Source organism: Uranotaenia lowii, chromosome 2, assembly GCF_029784155.1.
Source record: "Uranotaenia lowii strain MFRU-FL chromosome 2, ASM2978415v1, whole genome shotgun sequence".
Lineage (NCBI taxonomy): Eukaryota > Metazoa > Arthropoda > Insecta > Diptera > Culicidae > Uranotaenia > Uranotaenia lowii.
The window spans coordinates 281,594,776-281,612,142 of NC_073692.1; the positions used below are offsets into that span (position 1 = coordinate 281,594,776).

Below are 17,367 nucleotides of genomic sequence, written 5' to 3' on the forward strand. Positions count from 1 at the left end.
AATCGATAGCTGGAAAACCGTTAATTCTTCAAAAAAAAAAATGTGACCGAGTGGTGGAAAAGTAAGCAAATACTGTCAAAAATGTCCACCAAGTTCAAATCATGCATACCAAAGTTTTTATTATTGAACAAGCAAAAAACTAAGCGTATATCGTTTAAATGTCCCGCAAATTTTTCTCCGATAAGCTAAAAGTGTTGCCTAGCTATCACTGAAATCTAACCTCAAACAGAAATTTTTTGCTAGTTCCAGAGCTTATAAACTGCCGGTACCGAGGCATTGGGACAGATGATTTCTGATGGACGACAAAACTTGTGAAAAACCCTATTTCAAACAAATTCCAGCGGTTGAATCCTATAACATTTCTGCTCGTGGCACGGTCCCTAGTAGATTAAAGTATGTATTTGCTGGATGTTTTCTATAAAACTATAATAATTTGCCAAGACTCTGCTCCTATGGAAAAAACAACAATTTTCAAAACAAAAACTTTGATTTTCACTGTTTTTAAAAGCCTAAAAAAGCACTCTTGTAGGTATATTTCGCAACCTACGGTCTTGACTAACCGATTATACTTGAGGTTCAATCTCATGATGGTTTTGCTTGGTTTTTGTCTATCAAATTGCCTTCAGTTTCTTTCAAAAGAGAAGTATTGAACCAAAAAGAAGCGTAAACTAAAGAAGAAGGATACAGCCACCCAAAATACAGATTTGTCGAAATATAAGTGGGAAAAACTGATCAATATTTTCCAAATTTTTCATGAATTATCGAAAAAATACATTTATTTCCTTCATATACAGTATTTCGATCAAAAGAATGGCTTTTTAGATACACGCATACATCGCTGCGGCAGTTCAATGTAGCTTAATTTTGCTTGTTACTGTCTCTTGATACAATCATTTCGAAATGAACTGAGCTTGATCTAATTCATATCGCGATGAGGAATTTAGCTTGGTACGTTTGTCTTTTAGAAAAAATACTTTCTGTGATATTTAACTACAAGCAAAATCACACCCCTGAAGCTATTTAAGATAACAATTGCTTTAATTTCACTCAATTTTTATGCAGAACGTTAATTCGCGAGGGAATTCCAATTTTAAATTAAATCCCTTGAATCAAATGTTTAAAAATGGTCGAATAGATTTAACATTACTGTGCTAATCATTCTTAGCCATTTTGATTATGTGATGGTGCAAGAGATTAAAAAGATTTTTAAAATTCCTTTTTCAAGAACGTTTATTGAAGGGTTAACAGATGAATGGCACATTCACAGAGAGAATTCATTCAAAACCGGTTTCATTATCCGCCGGTGACCAATTTTTCGATTATTTTGTCGAAGTATGTAGTGTTTAACTTAACTTATTGTAAATAATGTAGCAGTGCAATGGGTGTAACATTGTTTAAATTAGTTAAATGAAATGTGAGTTAAAATAAACATCAAAACAGATGGTTTATACAAAACTGATCAGTACATTTGCACCGGGTAGGTAAACAAACATTTTGCCTGAACTGCGCATGGCGTTTGTTTATTATATACCAAACGTACGCGAGATCTCACCCATACTTCGCTCGACCACGTGCTCCCCGAAATGTGAATGATATAAACAGACTGTGTGTTCATGACGCGGAATCGCCAAAAGTCATGCTTTGTTTGGGGGGTTGAGAGGGCAGCATTCAGCGGTTTCACCTACACCACATCAAGAGGACCGACTAATCATTCGAGCGTTCGATCAAAGCTCTGCTACTGTAAGGTCACTTGTCACTTACAGCTGAGTTTGGTAGATGACACACTTGAATCACACGCACTTTGTCGTCATTAAGTAGGTACCTATATTCGATGACATCAAGCGTAACAGGAAGTAATGGTAATTAATAAGTGGTATGTACATTTTTGGTGTTTGGGTTTATTGTAAACTAGATATTAGATAACAAAGTCCAACCGACTTAGAAGCAGAACCCCCTTCGAAAAGCAAATGCTCTGGAAGCAGTTCGCGGAAAAAAGTGTGATTAATACTAGTGGATAATCGTCATCGCTTTTATTGCTTTTCAGGTGATTGCCTAGAGCAGCTTGCTAGCATAGTCTAGAACTTCGATTGGCTCTAGAAGTTTGCAGTTAGAAAAGCTCCACCATGACCTCCAACTGGGATAAATTTCGGCTGCTGCTGTGGAAAAACTGGGTAATCCAGAAAAGGCATTACGTTCAAACCATATTCGAGATAACCATTCCGGTGCTGGCTTGTTCATTATTGATTCTTGTTCGTGGTTTGGTAAATCCCTCAACCTACAGCAAACCGACGACCTTCGAAAGCCTGAATGTGAGCAGTATAGCAAATATACGGTAGGTGAAATCAATAGAAATCGATGAAGTGTTTTTTTTTTATAACGTAATAAATATCTAATTTCAGAACTCTCGTAACGAATCATCCGATTGACTTAACTTTGGCCTATGCCCCCAAGAATGCACTCCTAGAACGGGTTGTTCGGAAAGCTGCTCGAACCTTAGGAACCGACGTAAGAGTGCGAAGCTATAATGATAGCAAAAGTATGTATAACGTGCTAGTGACCAACAACTACTTAGCAGGAATTGAATTTGGGGATAATTTAGAGGTAAAATTGGAGGATTCCGTTCAGTTGTTACAACATGACAATTCGTCTGAGAATTTTTCAGAACATTACCAGCATTCCGGATGATATTTCATTTGCCTTGCGCTATCCAAGTGAAATGAGAACGACTATGCTTCCGGGAGCACAGTTCTGGGCTAACTGGCGTACCTTTCTGGTGTTTCCTCCGTTTCAAACCTACGGAGCTCGAGCAGTCAATTACACAGACGGTGGATATCCGGCCAATTATTACGGCGAAGGTTTCGCTTCTGTACAAAATGCTGTTACACGTGCCTTACTAAGCATTAAGAATGTGAATCTCACGCTACCAACTGTTTCGTTAAAGGTACCTATATAAAATTAAACGAAAATTGCAACTATCAGACTTACACAAATTCTAATTTGCAGCGATTCCCGTATCCGCCCTTCTACAATGATCCACTGCTACGAGGGTTGGAAAATCTTTTTCCCGCCATAATAATGATCGCCTTTTTCTACTCGTGCATAAATACGGTCAAATTTATTACCCTGGAAAAGGAGCGGCAGTTGAAGGAAACGATGAAAGTGATGGGTCTTACCGGTTGGCTGCACTGGACCGCGTGGTTTGTGAAAACATTAATTCTTCTGTCGATTTCGATCACGCTGATTACGGTGCTGCTCTGCGTTAGCCTTACCACCAATACGGACATAGCGATTTTCGAGTTCTCGAACTGGCTTTTGATTTGGATTTTCCTCTTCATCTACAGCATTATGACCATCACGTTCTGCTTTATGCTTAGTTCGTTCTTCTCTAAAGGTAAGTCGTCATAGAAAAACTTACAATGTAATAAAATTCAAAAATGTCAGAGAATTTTTAGGATTTTGTAGTAAAACTAGCTTTGATACAAAATAATGTGCTGTCAGAAACGATTTTTTGCGTTTTTTAAATATCAAATCAAGAGAACTGAAGGAGTACTCATTCTACAACATTGTTTCAAGTTCATTGCCATGTTAGACTGAGTCGATTTGGAGTCTTTTTTGAATTTCTTAAACCTGGGGTCTAATAGGCTTCGTTTTGGTTCAAAACTCAATGATTTTTGGGGAAATCTATGAATTCTTTGAAGGAAATTTTCCGCTGCACAACTTTGTCGAAGATGGTAACTTCGTATCTTAAAGCATGGATCACGATGAACATGTACGCATTAAAAAGGGTCTATCTCAGAGCTTTGTAAACGAAATTAAAATATTGTGTACTCAAAATGTAGGAATTTTATTGCACTTTAAAGGAAAAATAATAAAACAAATATTCCAATGTTGTTTTGATGAAATTTCGAACTTTTCGTTGAGTACCACGCATCATAGTTCGGACACCCTATTCGCTGACCTCAGGGGCCATTTTGTTCCACAATCTCTTCATCTCTGTTGCATCCTGAGTCGTCCTACCGTTCTTCTTCATCTTCTGCTTGACAATTGCCCATAATTTTTCGACAGGGCGGAATTGAGGGCAGTTGAGTGGGTTGATGTCCTTTTCGACAAAATCCACCCATTGTCCCGATACCACTGTAGTACCTCTTTGCTGTAGGGGCAGCCTGCCAAATCTGTCGAAAACTCACTGGTCCTTTGTGAGATCTAATATGTATATGAAAAAAAAAAAATGTTTTTCAGGCACTCCTTCTTGTACATTTCGGAGTCCATGGTCTTGTTTTTCACAAAAATCGGAGTTTTTCGTCCGCAGCTGCAAATACCTTGCCAGACCAAACACTTTGTTGCAAACTTATCGGCAAAAATGAATTTGAACTTGGCGTGGACATCACCCCGACCAGTGGCTTTGTAAAATTTTTGGTCAGGAAGCCGCCCAAAATCGATCTTCACGTACGTTTCGTCATCCATGAGGATGCATCCGTCGTACTTCGTTAGAACCTTGTTGTATAACTTCCGGGCACGTCTTTTGGCTTCTACATACTTCTTTAATGTCCAGTTTGGCTGCTTACTGGCCCGATAAGATCGTATTCCTTCGCGCAGACGAATCCTTCTGACGGTGCACCGGTCGGCATTGAATTTCTTGGTGATGTCATAGTCCGACTGCCCTGGGTTTACCAGGTTTACCTTGATCGTTCTCAACACCTGCAAATGCAGTTTCCGATCCTTAGGTCGACTATAACGCTTGGTATGAACCTGCCTATCGATAGTATACAACTTACGAAAACGTTTAAGAACGCTGCACACGGTCGATTTGACCATCTTTATGGATTTCGCGATTTTTGAACCCGACTACGTTGGGTTTTTGACGTGGGTGTCCAAAATTAGTTTTCGTCTCGCGGCTTCCATCACGTGTAACTTTTTTGGAACAAAACGAATCGTAATGAAATTTTCAGCACTGATAGAGCAAACATTTCCGAACAAAGTACTGTCAAAACATTCCAGATCCGACAACTAGGAGCGCTATGGTATAATAAACAGTGCGTCCAGATTCATCGTGATCCATGCTTTATTAGGCAAAAAAGTTATTAGCTGTTTAAATGGTCTGTGATATAGCTCAGTTGGCAAGTCAGTTGCTTCCTGAGCCGATGTCCTCGAGTTCGAGTTCAGTTTGATGTTTACGATCACAGTTGTACTGAATAAGTTTTTCAATGACTGTCTGACAGCTGCATCGTTGATGTAAGGAGTGTATTCGAAAAAAATGCAACATTTTGTTTCGTGAATATCTTTTGAATGTAAGGATGGAATTTGATGAAATTTTTAGTGAAGCTACCTAGTAATGTAATGTGTACGTGCACAAAATTTGGTAACAATCTATCAAGTGGGTTTTGAGATATCGCCCAATACTGAAGCACAAAATTTTTTAGACAGGATCGAGAGTAATCCAAAAAAGTCCCAGTGGGAGACCCAAAAACAGCTGGAAATCATCTATTCGATCAAAGTTCACATGGTAAATCGTTTAAAAAGTAATAGAGGACCCAATAGTGAGCTAAAATTTGAATAAAAGTGAAGATTGTTGATTCCGTGAAGTGAGAGGAATGATAGAGGGTTTTTCAAGCTCAATCCGAGAATATGAATAAGGAAGTGATAAAAAAGTCATTTTATTGACTGGATCATTGACTAGTTCGTCTAGTTGACTTTTAAATAGACTCGAATTCCTTTCAACAAGGTATAAAAACTACCCACCGCTAAAATAAACGAAATACGGTGGTAAAATCGTGCGCAAAATATTTGGACTGTTTGTGGAGAGATATTTTGAAAATTTTTGTAATGGACAGCAAAACGAACTCTCTAGCGGTCACCTGGTAGGTTTCCAAACAGAAATTTTTAGTTGACATTTCTCGCCTATATTTCCCGGAGATAAACAAGGATAAAAAGTTGAAAAAAAATTGAGCCTAGTACTTGAGGAGGCTAACGATTTGCGGAAACTGCAAATTACTCATTCTTACATAACGAATGACAGGATGAATGGCTAAAATACAAAGAAGACTGCTTCCAAATGCGACCGTTTTCTCTTCAAAGCTGTTCAATCGGACCCACAAAGTTTATTATCTGTTTAAGTTGGATTTGGAACAGTGCCATCACTCAAAAACGGTGGTGGAGTAATAAAAATTCAACTATATTGTTTTGTGCCGAAGGAGGACAATCAGCTAAACTTGTTATAACTCCGACCATATTCAAAATTTTGAGTTATTTTGAAGGTCAAGCTTCAGGAAACAGTAAACGAAATCAAAAATTGCCATTATTTAAAAAAAAGGTCGTTTATAGTATACATTCTAGATGGCGCACGTGTTGCCCAAAAATTAAAGTCGAAAAATTTCTTCAGAACATCATAAAAATTTGCATATGTAAACATTACGTAACTAGGTAACTTCGCTGAAAATTTGATCGATTTTTATTCATGCATTCAAAAAAAGTTAGCTGTTTAGCTGGGATATGTCTTGTGGTATTGAAAAACAATAAATTTAATTGACATCACTGCTTCTGCCTCGCAAAGTATTGTTGTTGAATTTTATCGACGTTTTTCGCGAAGTGTTGCATGAAAAGTAGTTATGCAATACCTCGCTATGCACCCAGCAGTGATGTCAACTGAATTTATTGTTTTTCAATGCCAAAAAAGCCCCTATTCAACACCTAGTAAATGTTTTGTGTAATAAGATACAAAGCTACGGTCTTGGGCAGCGTTGTTCAGCGAAAAATTTCCTTCAGAGAATTTACAAATTAGCACAAAATCCATTAGCAGGCTCGGTTTCACAAAATAACCAAAAAAAAAATGATTTTTTAGTACAAAATATTAAATTTTCTCATACAAACCTAAACGTTTAAATTTACTCATTTAAACGTTACTTAAAAATTTGGCAAAACTCATGGATGAGTTTGAACCAAAACAAAGCGTTTAAGACCCCAAGAATGGAGAAATTAAAATATGACCCAAAATCGACTCAGTCTACTGCCATATGGCAGACCTCACCTTTCAAATGGCCAAGATAAATTAATAAACTCCGTCTTCTCGTTTCCTTTCCAGCAAACATCGCATCCGGCGTTTCCGGAATCATATGGTTCTACTCATTGACGCCCTACAATATAACCTTCGGTAACTACGATCGTATGTCCTTGGGAGCCAAATTGGCCTCCAGCTTGTGGTGTAACACGGCAATGGGCTACGGTTTTATGTTGCTCATGAAACACGAAGGCACATCGGTTGGATTACAATGGTCAAATTTGTTTTCACCAGTAACAGTCGACGATCAGCTAACAGTAGCACACGTCATGGGTATGATGATAGTTGATGCATTAATTTACCTGTCCATTGCCTTATATGTGGAACAAGTTGCTCCAGGACAATTCGGCGTTCCGAAAAAATGGAACTTTATATTTACCAAACAATTCTGGTATCCCCAAAGCAGATACGAACGTCAAACAAACACGCTGAACAGAGAATACCTAACCAATCAAAGCCAGACGAATGCAGAGGAGGAGCCCACGGATAGACATGCAGGAATCAAGGTGCTAGGACTTACCAAGATATACAAAGGAAACAAAACGGCTGTGCACGATTTAACGTTAAATTTCTATGAAGGTCAAATATCAGTGCTGCTAGGTCATAACGGGGCTGGTAAAACGACGACAATGTCGATGCTAACCGGAATTTTTCCTCCAACGAGTGGAACAGCAGTAGTCAATGGATTCGACATACGCTATGATATTGAGCAACTAAGAAACTCGCTAGGGCTATGTCCACAACACAATGTTCTATTCGACGAATTAACTGTTGCGGAACACATAGAATTCTTTGCGAAACTAAAAGGACTCAAGGATAGGCAAATCACTGAAGAAATTAACAAGTACATACGGCTATTGGACTTAGAAGATAAACGAGATGCACAATCGCACACTCTCTCCGGTGGAATGAAACGAAAACTTTCCATGGCTATTGCACTCTGCGGAAACTCAAAAGTGGTGCTGTGTGACGAACCTACCTCAGGGATGGATCCCGCAGCAAGACGAATTCTCTGGAATTTGTTACAGCAAGAGAAAAAAGAACGTACCATCTTGCTCTCGACGCATTTCATGGACGAAGCCGATATTCTGGGAGATCGAGTGGCTATAATGGCTGAGGGTGAGCTGAAAGCCATTGGATCACCATTCTTCTTGAAAAAGAAATTCGGTCAGGGTTACAGGCTCGTTTGTGTTAAAAACAATGACTGTGACCCTACGGTTTTGACCAAATTATTGCAGAATTACATTCCGGATATAGAAATAGATACCGATATTGGAACCGAGTTGAGCTACGTACTTAAGCAACAATATCTGAGCAAATATGAGGCAATACTGTTAGATTTAGAGCAGCACACCGAAGTATGCGGAATTTCCAGTTTTGGAATCACCATGTCAACTCTGGAAGAAGTATTTATGAAACTAGGAAGTGACTCGAATGTACATGATCAGCTGGAACAACCTTCTATGATCGCTAATGGACATACATTTGAACCTCATGAATCTCTTTCACTATTAGCCGACGGCAAGAGGCTACTGGCGAATCAAATCAAAGCTATGTTCATGAAAAAGTATCTCAGCTTTATTCGAGCCTGGAAGATCTCAACGCTGCAAACTACGTTGTCTATGTTTTACATTATAGTTATTATAGTTATTGTACGCTCTTTTCCGAACAATATCGTTTTGCCACCGCTGGAAATCTCATTCAAATCTTACTCACAGCTGACAACAGTATTGGAAACAAACGACAAATTTGCGCCAGTCTCGAGGAGTTACATCGATATTGTGACGGAAGCATCACCACCAAACAAACTGGCTGTTATTCCAGAATCATTCACCAATTACATTCTTGAAAAGGTAATTTATTGTCGATTTATACGTAGGTTATATTCGGACAATTTCGGAATGAAAACAGTAATTCATTTTAATTTTTAGTCCATGGAGAATATCAAGCAGGTGGACAATAAGTACATGATCGGAGCCACGCTAGACGAATCGGAGCTCAACTACACGGCATGGTTCAACAACAAGGCCTACCATACGGCACCACTTTCGTTGAACACGATCTACAATGCGATATTGCGAACGTTTTGCGATAACTGCACCCTAGACATTATGAATAAACCGCTGCCATACAGCTCCAGAGTTCGGTTTCTACGCCTGCAAGCCGGCAGTAATCTAGGATTTCAGTTGGCCTTCAATACGGGCTTTGCGATGGCTTTCGTTGGAGCCATGTATGTGATGTTTTATATCAAGGAGCGAGCCTCCGGTGCTAAATTGTTGCAGTTCGTTAGTGGCGCCAATGTTGTGGTGTTTTGGGTTGTTTCATTTTTGTGGGATTTTATGGTGTTCATCCTAGCAATGCTTCTCTACCTTCTAACTTTGTCAGTATTTCAAGAAGAAGGATGGTCATCCGCTACGGAGCTGTCTCGGGTGGCTCTTGTTATGCTTTGCTTCGGAAGTGCAGTTATTCCGTTCACCTATCTAGGGTCGTACTTTTTCCAAGTCCCTTCGACCGGATTCATCAAAATGCTAATATTCAATATTTTCACTGGAACTGTGTTTTTCACCGGAATCTTTCTACTCAAGTATAGTGAATTTAATTTGAAGGACGTTGCCGAAACACTTGAATGGATCTACATGATATTTCCGCACTTCGCGCTAAGTCATAGCTTGAACAACATTAACCTCATTTTGACAATTCGGCAGATATGTGATGCGCAATGCGAAGCAATGCCATTTTGTACCGACGATTTGTTGTGTAGCTTCGACAAAAGATGTTGTGGTGAGTATGCTGATAGAAAACCCAAATTTTCTTATATTTTCTCAAAGTTAATGCATAAACGCTAGAAAATTATAGAAGAAAATCTAGTAAATTCATTTAATTACAGATACAGACATTTTCTCCTTTCAACCAACTGGAATCAGCCGGAATTTGGTGTATATGCTGGCCGTGGGTGTCATTTCATTCACAATTTTACTAGTAAATGAGCTTAAAATTTTCAACTGCAACTTTAAATGTTCCAAACCATGGGGTAAAGCCCAGATTACCGCAACTAGAAAAGATACAAGCGAATCAGATTCGGATGTGAAAGAAGAACGAGATCTCATTTATGGTATAGAAGAACGGGATCTCGATAAGTATTCATTGGTCTTGAAGGACGTATCCAAATACTACGGATCATTCCTGGCCGTTAATCGATTATCGCTTAAGGTGGAAGGACGCGAATGTTTCGGATTGTTGGGTCAGAATGGGGCTGGCAAAACATCAACCTTCAAGATGCTAACGGGAGACGAAAAGCTTTCAACCGGAAATGGTTGGGTGCAAGGAGTTTCAATGAAAGCAAAGATGAATGAAGTAAACCGTTTGATTGGGTATTGCCCACAATTTGACGCTCTATTGGAAGATTTGACTGGACGAGAAACGTTAAAAATTATTGGACTTTTGCGAGGTGTTCCCCGGAAATGCATTGATTCGGTTTCTTCAACACTTGCGGAAGATTTCAATTTCACTAAGCATCTCGATAAGCAAATCAAAACTTATAGCGGTGGCAATAAACGAAAATTGAGTACCGCACTAGCTTTAATCGGCCACCCACTAATAGTGTACCTGGACGAACCGACTACCGGTATGGACCCGGGAGCAAAGCGGAATTTCTGGAACGTGATCTGCCGGATTCGGGCCAATGGCCAGGCCATCATTCTAACCTCGCACAGCATGGAAGAATGCGAAGCACTGTGCACTCGCATCGCAATTATGGTGAACGGGGAATTCAAGTGCCTTGGATCGGCCCAGCATCTTAAGAACAAATTCACCGAAGGGTACTTCTTAACAGTTAAACTTAGCAAATGTGATAAACCAACTACAGATGATAGAACCAATCTAGTCATGAATTTTATCGAAACTCAACTAGAAGGAAGCCGTCTAAGGTAAGAGATGACACTTTTTGTTCCATTTTATTATTCTAGGTCTTGTTTGGATAAGTCTGTGTTACTTGCTTCCAAAAGCAAATGTTTAGGTTTATACGACTGTTTATTGTTAGAGCAAAACGGAAATTGTTACCTTGGATTTCAAGATGGCATTAAAATCGGCATTAAACGCGTCTGTTCCCCAGGTCAGGGGCGGCGTGCAACAACAACCGAGCGTCTGTTCTCCAGGTCAGGGGCGGCTCAAACAGCGTCTGTCTTGCAGCAAGCGGCTGAATTTATGAAATGCAGCTCCCACCAGTTAAGTCCAAGATGGCAGCCCCATCGCGGGATAGGGACTTTAGGCTAACAACCTACTGCTCCTGATACCTTGTATTGTTACAGAAAATGAGAGAAGAAATAAGAGAGAAGAATAATCGTAGCCAGATTCAGAACACGGGTCAGAAACCTTACAATGGTTCAGTGTTATGCGCCAACTGACGTTGCCGATTTGCAGGAGAAAGAGCAGTTTTACAGTCAATTGAACAGCGTGGTTGAGAGAATTCCGAAGGGTGACATTCAAATCCACTTAGGCGACTTCAACGCAAAGATTGGCTCCGATAATCAGGACTTTGAGCGCATCATGGGGCGCCATGGTCTAGGACAGATGAGCGAAAACGGAGAGCTGTTTGTAGAATTTTGTGGCAACAACAACATGGTGATCGGTGGATCGCTCTTCCCCCATCGACCAGCACATAAGGTCACTTGGGTATCCCGAGATGGCCGAACAGAAAATCAAATTGACCACATCTGCATCAGTCGAAAATGGAGAAGGAGCCTTCTTGATGTCCGCAACAAACGAAGCGCAGACATTGCATCTGACCATCACCTCGTCCTTTGCGAGATTTGACTGAGAGTTGCGGTTGGAGAATCCAGAGGTGAAAAGGGCATACGTTGGACAGCTAGAATCCCGAGCCTCGGAGCTGCCGACAGACGGAACAGTCGAAGAACAGTGGTGTGGAATCAAGAATGCCTTTATCACGACGAGCCATGGTACTCTCGGTAAAGTTTGTGGAAGACGAAGTGAATGGATGTCGGATGAAACCTGGAGGATGATCGATGATCGGAGAAAGGCGAAAGTCGGAATTGAGCAGGCATGTACCGAGTCAGCCAAAGCAGCCACCCGCTTACGATATGCGGAGCTGAAAAGGCAGTTAAACGAGCTTGTAGACGAGACAAGAGAGCCTGGACAAACTCCCTAGCCGAAGAGGGAGAAAGAGCCGCCGCCATTGGAGATATCCGATTATTATATGATATTTCTCGCCGCCTTAGTGGTGCAAGGACTAATGCAATAATGCCGCTGAAAAACCGAGCAGGTCAGCTGCTGACAGATCGAACAGATCAGCTCAAGCGTTGGACTGAGCATTTTTATCAACTTTTCCGAGTTACAAATTAGCAATGGCCAACAGAACCCGCAGCTCGAGGCGCCCACAGTAAGTCGCAGTAATGGCGTCAACTCGAAAGCGCCCACGCTGGCTGAAATAGAAGCGGCAATCAAGGACATGAAATCCAACAAAGCGCCTGGAATCGATTGCATTCCTGCTGAAATGCTTAAGCCGACCCTGCCTTGTCAGCACAAATGTTGCACCGTCTTTTCGCTGACATTTGGGATACTGCAACATTCCCGGCCGACTGGATGCAGGGTATCCTCGTAAAGGTTCCAAAGAAAGGAGACCTAACAGAGTGCGGTAACTGGCGTGGCATAACTTTGATCTGTACAACCCTTAAAGTACTCTGCAAAGTGATTCTGAACAGGATCCAGGAGAAAATCGACGCTACACTCCGACGGCAACAAGCTGGATTCCGATCCGGACGATCATGTGTGGACCACATCACAACGCTACGAATAATACTGGAACAAATCAACGAATTCCAGGACTCTCTTCTGCTGGTGTTCGTTGATTTCGAAAAAGCATTTGACCGACTGAACCACGAAAACATCTGGGCTGCTCTTAGACGACGAGGGGTCCCAGAGAAACTAGTCCATCTCATCGAAGCACAGTACGAGGCATTTTCGTGCAAGGTCTTGCACGACGGTGTCTTGTCCGAACCTATCCCGGTAACTGCTGGAGTGAGACAAGGATGTATTTTGTCACCGCTGCTTTTTCTCATCGTAATCTTGACTGATCTTGACTGGATCGATCGACTGTAGACCAAACCGAGGATTGCCGTGGAATCCTTCAACAATGGAGCAACTGAACGACCTTGACCAGGCAGACGATATTGTTTTGCTCGCCCAAACACAACAAGACATGCAGAGCAAACTCGACGACCTCACCGAAAGCTCTAAGGCAGCAGGTCTCAAAATCAATGTCGGAAAGACCAAGTCGATGGAAATCAACACAGAAAATCGTTCCAATTTCGTGGTAGCTGGACAACAGGTTGAGACAGTGGAGTGCTTCCAGTATCTTGGTAGCCAGATTACGCCTGATGGTGGTACCAAGAAGAACATCGAAACCCGGATCAGAAAAGCCCGATTTCCGTTTGCGAGTCTCCGAAACATCTGGCGGTCACGCCAGATCTCTCTACGAACTAAGATCCGAATCTTCAACTCAAACGTCAAATCCGTATTGCTGTACGGGTGTGAAACTTGGTGCACATATGCGGTGACGACGCGAAAACTGCAAGTTTTTGTGAATCGCTGCCTGCGGAATATCATCCGCGCTAGGTGGCCTGGCAACTGGATCTCGAATGAGGAACTACATCGCCGGTGTCATCAAAAGGCGCTAGAAATCGAGATTCGGGAAAGTAAGTGGAGATGGATTGGGCACACGCTGCGAAGAGATGAAAACGAGATTTGCAGAGAGGCGCTTGACTGGAATCCAGATGGGCATCGAAGAAGAGGCAGGCCCAAAAGCTCGTGGCGGCGAAGTCTAGCCGCTGAAATCCGCACAGTTGACGAGAACCTTGGCTGGCAGCAAGTGAAGACGCTGGCTCCGGATCGCCAGCAGTGGAGATCTTTTATCTCAGCCTTATGCGCCGGTCAATCGGCGCTGGACCCTTAGGTAGGTAGGAAACAGAATCAATCTTCTGAAAATTTTTTCGCTGTTTTTACATAATACTTTTTTGGTTTACTGTTATGAAAGATGTTACTCTTAACTCTTAACATAAATTTGTGTTCAACTATCAAATTTTATTCTAGGGAACGTTACCAGGATTATCTGACGTACCACATTGAAAAATCGTCCCTCAAATGGTCAACAATGTTCGGACTCATGGAGCAAGCCAAGGCCCGGTTCGGCATCGAAGACTACGCTCTGGGACAAACGACGTTGGAACAGGTCTTCCTAGCTTTGACGGCTTCCCAGAGACCCAGTGATGAGTGATCTGCACTCTGGAAATTTCAGTACTTGAAGGAACACAATCTCGAATAACAAAAACAACAACAGTAAGTACTTATTTATTTACAGTGAATAGCAACAGAAGCTACGATTTTGTTCATTAAATGTTGTGCAATAATAAACAAAGGTTTGTTAAATTAGGGGATCGTTTTCTTTTCTAATATTGTATCACAGCCTTCCAAGAGCTACTTCATCGAAAGCAACGCACAGCTTAGGAATAAGACGTTTCAGCTTTTCTACTTCTCGAATAGTGAACCCGGGGCATGATGCTATTTTTAACCAGACAACTGCTGAAAATTTTCGTACCAAAATTTGCAAATGGTTTTCCTCCAACTAGAAAAGTACGATTAAATTAAAATAGGTTGTTAAGCTGAATCAGCAAATCTTACCCTTTTGTAATGTGTAATTATCATCGTCTCAACGTTGTATGAAGGTGTGAGCTTGAGAATCTCTGGGTAGAATTTGACATTATGCAAAGCCATGACTCTAAGATTATGGAATGACATTAAATTCTCCAAGCCATAAACGTAAGTACCGTTGTTATAGTTTTGCGAACCAAGCCGGAGTTCTCGCAATTTGAAAAATTTAATTCCCGAAAGATTAACCTTTTCAGCTGAAATTGTCAGCTTTTCTAAACTCACAAGTTTAGATATATTTGATAATTCGATGGTACCTTCGCTAACAACTAAACTGAGGTCTACTGTGGAAGAAAGACTCTCACTGATTCGCTGCAAGACATAACTGTCTATAAATTTTACAGCGAGATGTAGTTTGTTTAGCTGGGTTAAGCGTTTGAAAAATACAATGCTGATGTTCTGCTCGCTGCGAGTCATTCCCTTCAAACATCTGTGAACTGCCATTTCTTTCAGTTTTGGGAATTTCAATCGGTAGAAATAATAAATATCCTTAGAAACGAATACCACGGTAAGATGAATCAATTGAGCAGCAAAATGAGGTAGTAAATCCATGTCATCCTCTGTGCGTATGTGTAGGCTAAGCTCCGTTAAATTTGGAGCGGTTATACTAAAATATTCAAGATGTGCAGCTTCCAGTTTAAGTACACGAAGTTTTTCTAACTGTAAATTGATGGAACCCTTTTCCGTTTTACACGTTCCCATTAGTTGAAGTTGTTCAACATGCTCGAGATTGAAGAATAATTCTTCGAATAGCCATCCAAACCGTTGATCTGAGCTCCAATTTTCCACACGTAAATATCGAGGGTTGGCGCAAATCGAATGTATTAGGCGCAGATTTTTTATCATTTCATTACTGTTGGTATTGTCCAGCTTGATTGATAGCGCTCGATAATCTCTTCTAAGTGGTTTCTTAGCATCCAGTAATCTGCATCCCTCGATTTGCAGTATAACATGCTTTTTCAAGTAGCGTTCTGACATCAAAATATCATTCCAACGAGTACACACTGGCGATAGCATTTTTCTATTCTTGAAATCCAAGTACTGGAAAACATTCTCAAGCATCTGGAAATAGGTCAATAGAAGTTATTTTTTGTCAAACCAAAATTAAACCGACGAACCTCATTGGGGAGCTGGGAAAAGCTAGCCATTCGCGATTTGCACTTTAAAATATATTAGATATTCGACTAGTAGAACGCATAGCAAAATGTATGAACGCGCGTGGAGTTGCAAACGCGATGATAACAATCCATACAAATAAACATTGAACTGTATCACATGATACAATTTGTTTTCACTTTCTAGAGCCCCGAAATTACCTTGCGATGTTTGGCTGCCCCGAATCAACCAGCGAACCTGGCGAAAATTTTATCTTGCAATGGTAAATGATATTGCCCAACAAAGCGGTCCTTCCGAACTTTGTTTACGAATGTGATGATAGCTCATCAACAAGACCTGCTCGTTTTATTGCGATTAAGTTCCCTCGACTTGGGCTGTTAACATCTTGCTCTCGCGAAATAAGAAGTAATACTAAATTTCACGGCTCTCCAAATCGAATGTGAATGAATCCGTTCGTCAGCTGTTGCTCGTTTCTCTCCAGGGGGAGGTATGTATTCATCCAAAATAAACTGAAATAGAATGTAGGCTCAGTGAATATTGTATTTTCATTGCTGATCCCGCCAGGGAAAATAGTCTGTCCAATATATTTTATAAGGTACAATTTGAGTTCAAGGTTTTCTCATTGATCATACATCCCAAACTACCTGAGCATGATCTGCATAATGCGTAATCAACGGGAAGATTTTCAATTTAGGAGGTGTGTCTATGGAGTAAAGAAAATCAGTTTGAGGATTACGATTCCAGACATCTCTTGACCTGACAATCTAACTACGAGCTTCTTTTACATTCTTTAAGATCTTTGAAATTCTCAAGCGTTTTCGTTTAAACGTGTACAACATACACATACAAGATTGTGCTGACCGTATTTTGGTCGTCGGAAAGTACGTTCTGATTCCGGGTTGAAATCCGAGTACAAAGGATCGTAGAATGCAATATTGTTGGGCAATCCATGTTATTCTGCAGGATATCAAAGTGAAGAAACAAACTGCATAGAAAATGCGTTTGAATGTGTTTGAATGTTCGACCTGATTCGTTGTCAAAATTAGCATTCTGTGCTTGATAATGCAGCGCAAAACATCATAATGCTACAAATACACACCAACGGAAAAAAATGAAAAAAATGTTTTACATACTTTGCATGGTTTCGAACATTGAATATATTACTATTCATAGTGGATTTGAAAATAAGAAAAAATAGCCGTTCTTAAATTTTTCGTTTGTTACCTACTAATGGTTTATTTTTTTGACCTGAATTCACAGGAAGGGGGAGGGGGTCAAATGTTTGCATAACTCGAGAAGCGATCAATGGTACCAAACTTGGCATGGGACGATATTTGGGTGCGGCAAATATTTCGATGATTATTTGAGACCCCTTGCTTCTTCCAGTAGGGGAAGCGAGAAGTGGGGCTCACTTACAATTTCTTACATAACTCAAATACTAATTAAGCAAATGGAACCAAATTTGGCATGGGAAGGCA

At 40.6% G+C, this 17,367-nt stretch overlaps 2 protein-coding genes across 3 annotated transcripts; one reads left to right on the forward strand and one right to left on the reverse strand.

The window, feature by feature from the left end:
- The first annotated feature begins 1,294 nt into the window (after positions 1–1,294).
- On the forward strand, positions 1,295–14,488 carry LOC129746577 (phospholipid-transporting ATPase ABCA3-like). 2 transcript variants are annotated; one of them, XM_055740296.1, is made up of 9 exons: positions 1,295–1,873; positions 2,045–2,332; positions 2,400–2,601; positions 2,663–2,941; positions 3,004–3,391; positions 7,079–8,907; positions 8,986–9,835; positions 9,942–10,980; positions 14,159–14,488. In XM_055740296.1, the coding sequence occupies exons 2-9, from the start codon at positions 2,124–2,126 to the stop codon at positions 14,340–14,342; spliced, it is 4,980 nt and encodes a 1,659-aa protein (XP_055596271.1). In that variant the 5' UTR covers positions 1,295–1,873; positions 2,045–2,123; the 3' UTR covers positions 14,343–14,488. The 2 variants fall into 2 exon arrangements, with proteins under 2 accessions (XP_055596271.1, XP_055596272.1); XM_055740297.1 differs by having other exon boundaries at positions 1,295–1,859.
- LOC129746578 (uncharacterized) lies at positions 14,388–16,326 on the reverse strand. The gene is made up of 3 exons (XM_055740298.1): positions 15,892–16,326; positions 14,747–15,835; positions 14,388–14,690 (listed from the first exon to the last, which is right to left on the reverse strand). Exons 1-3 carry the CDS (start codon positions 15,919–15,921, stop codon positions 14,526–14,528), a joined length of 1,284 nt encoding a protein of 427 aa, XP_055596273.1. The 5' UTR covers positions 15,922–16,326; the 3' UTR covers positions 14,388–14,525.
- Between the last annotated feature and the right edge of the window lie 1,041 nt (positions 16,327–17,367).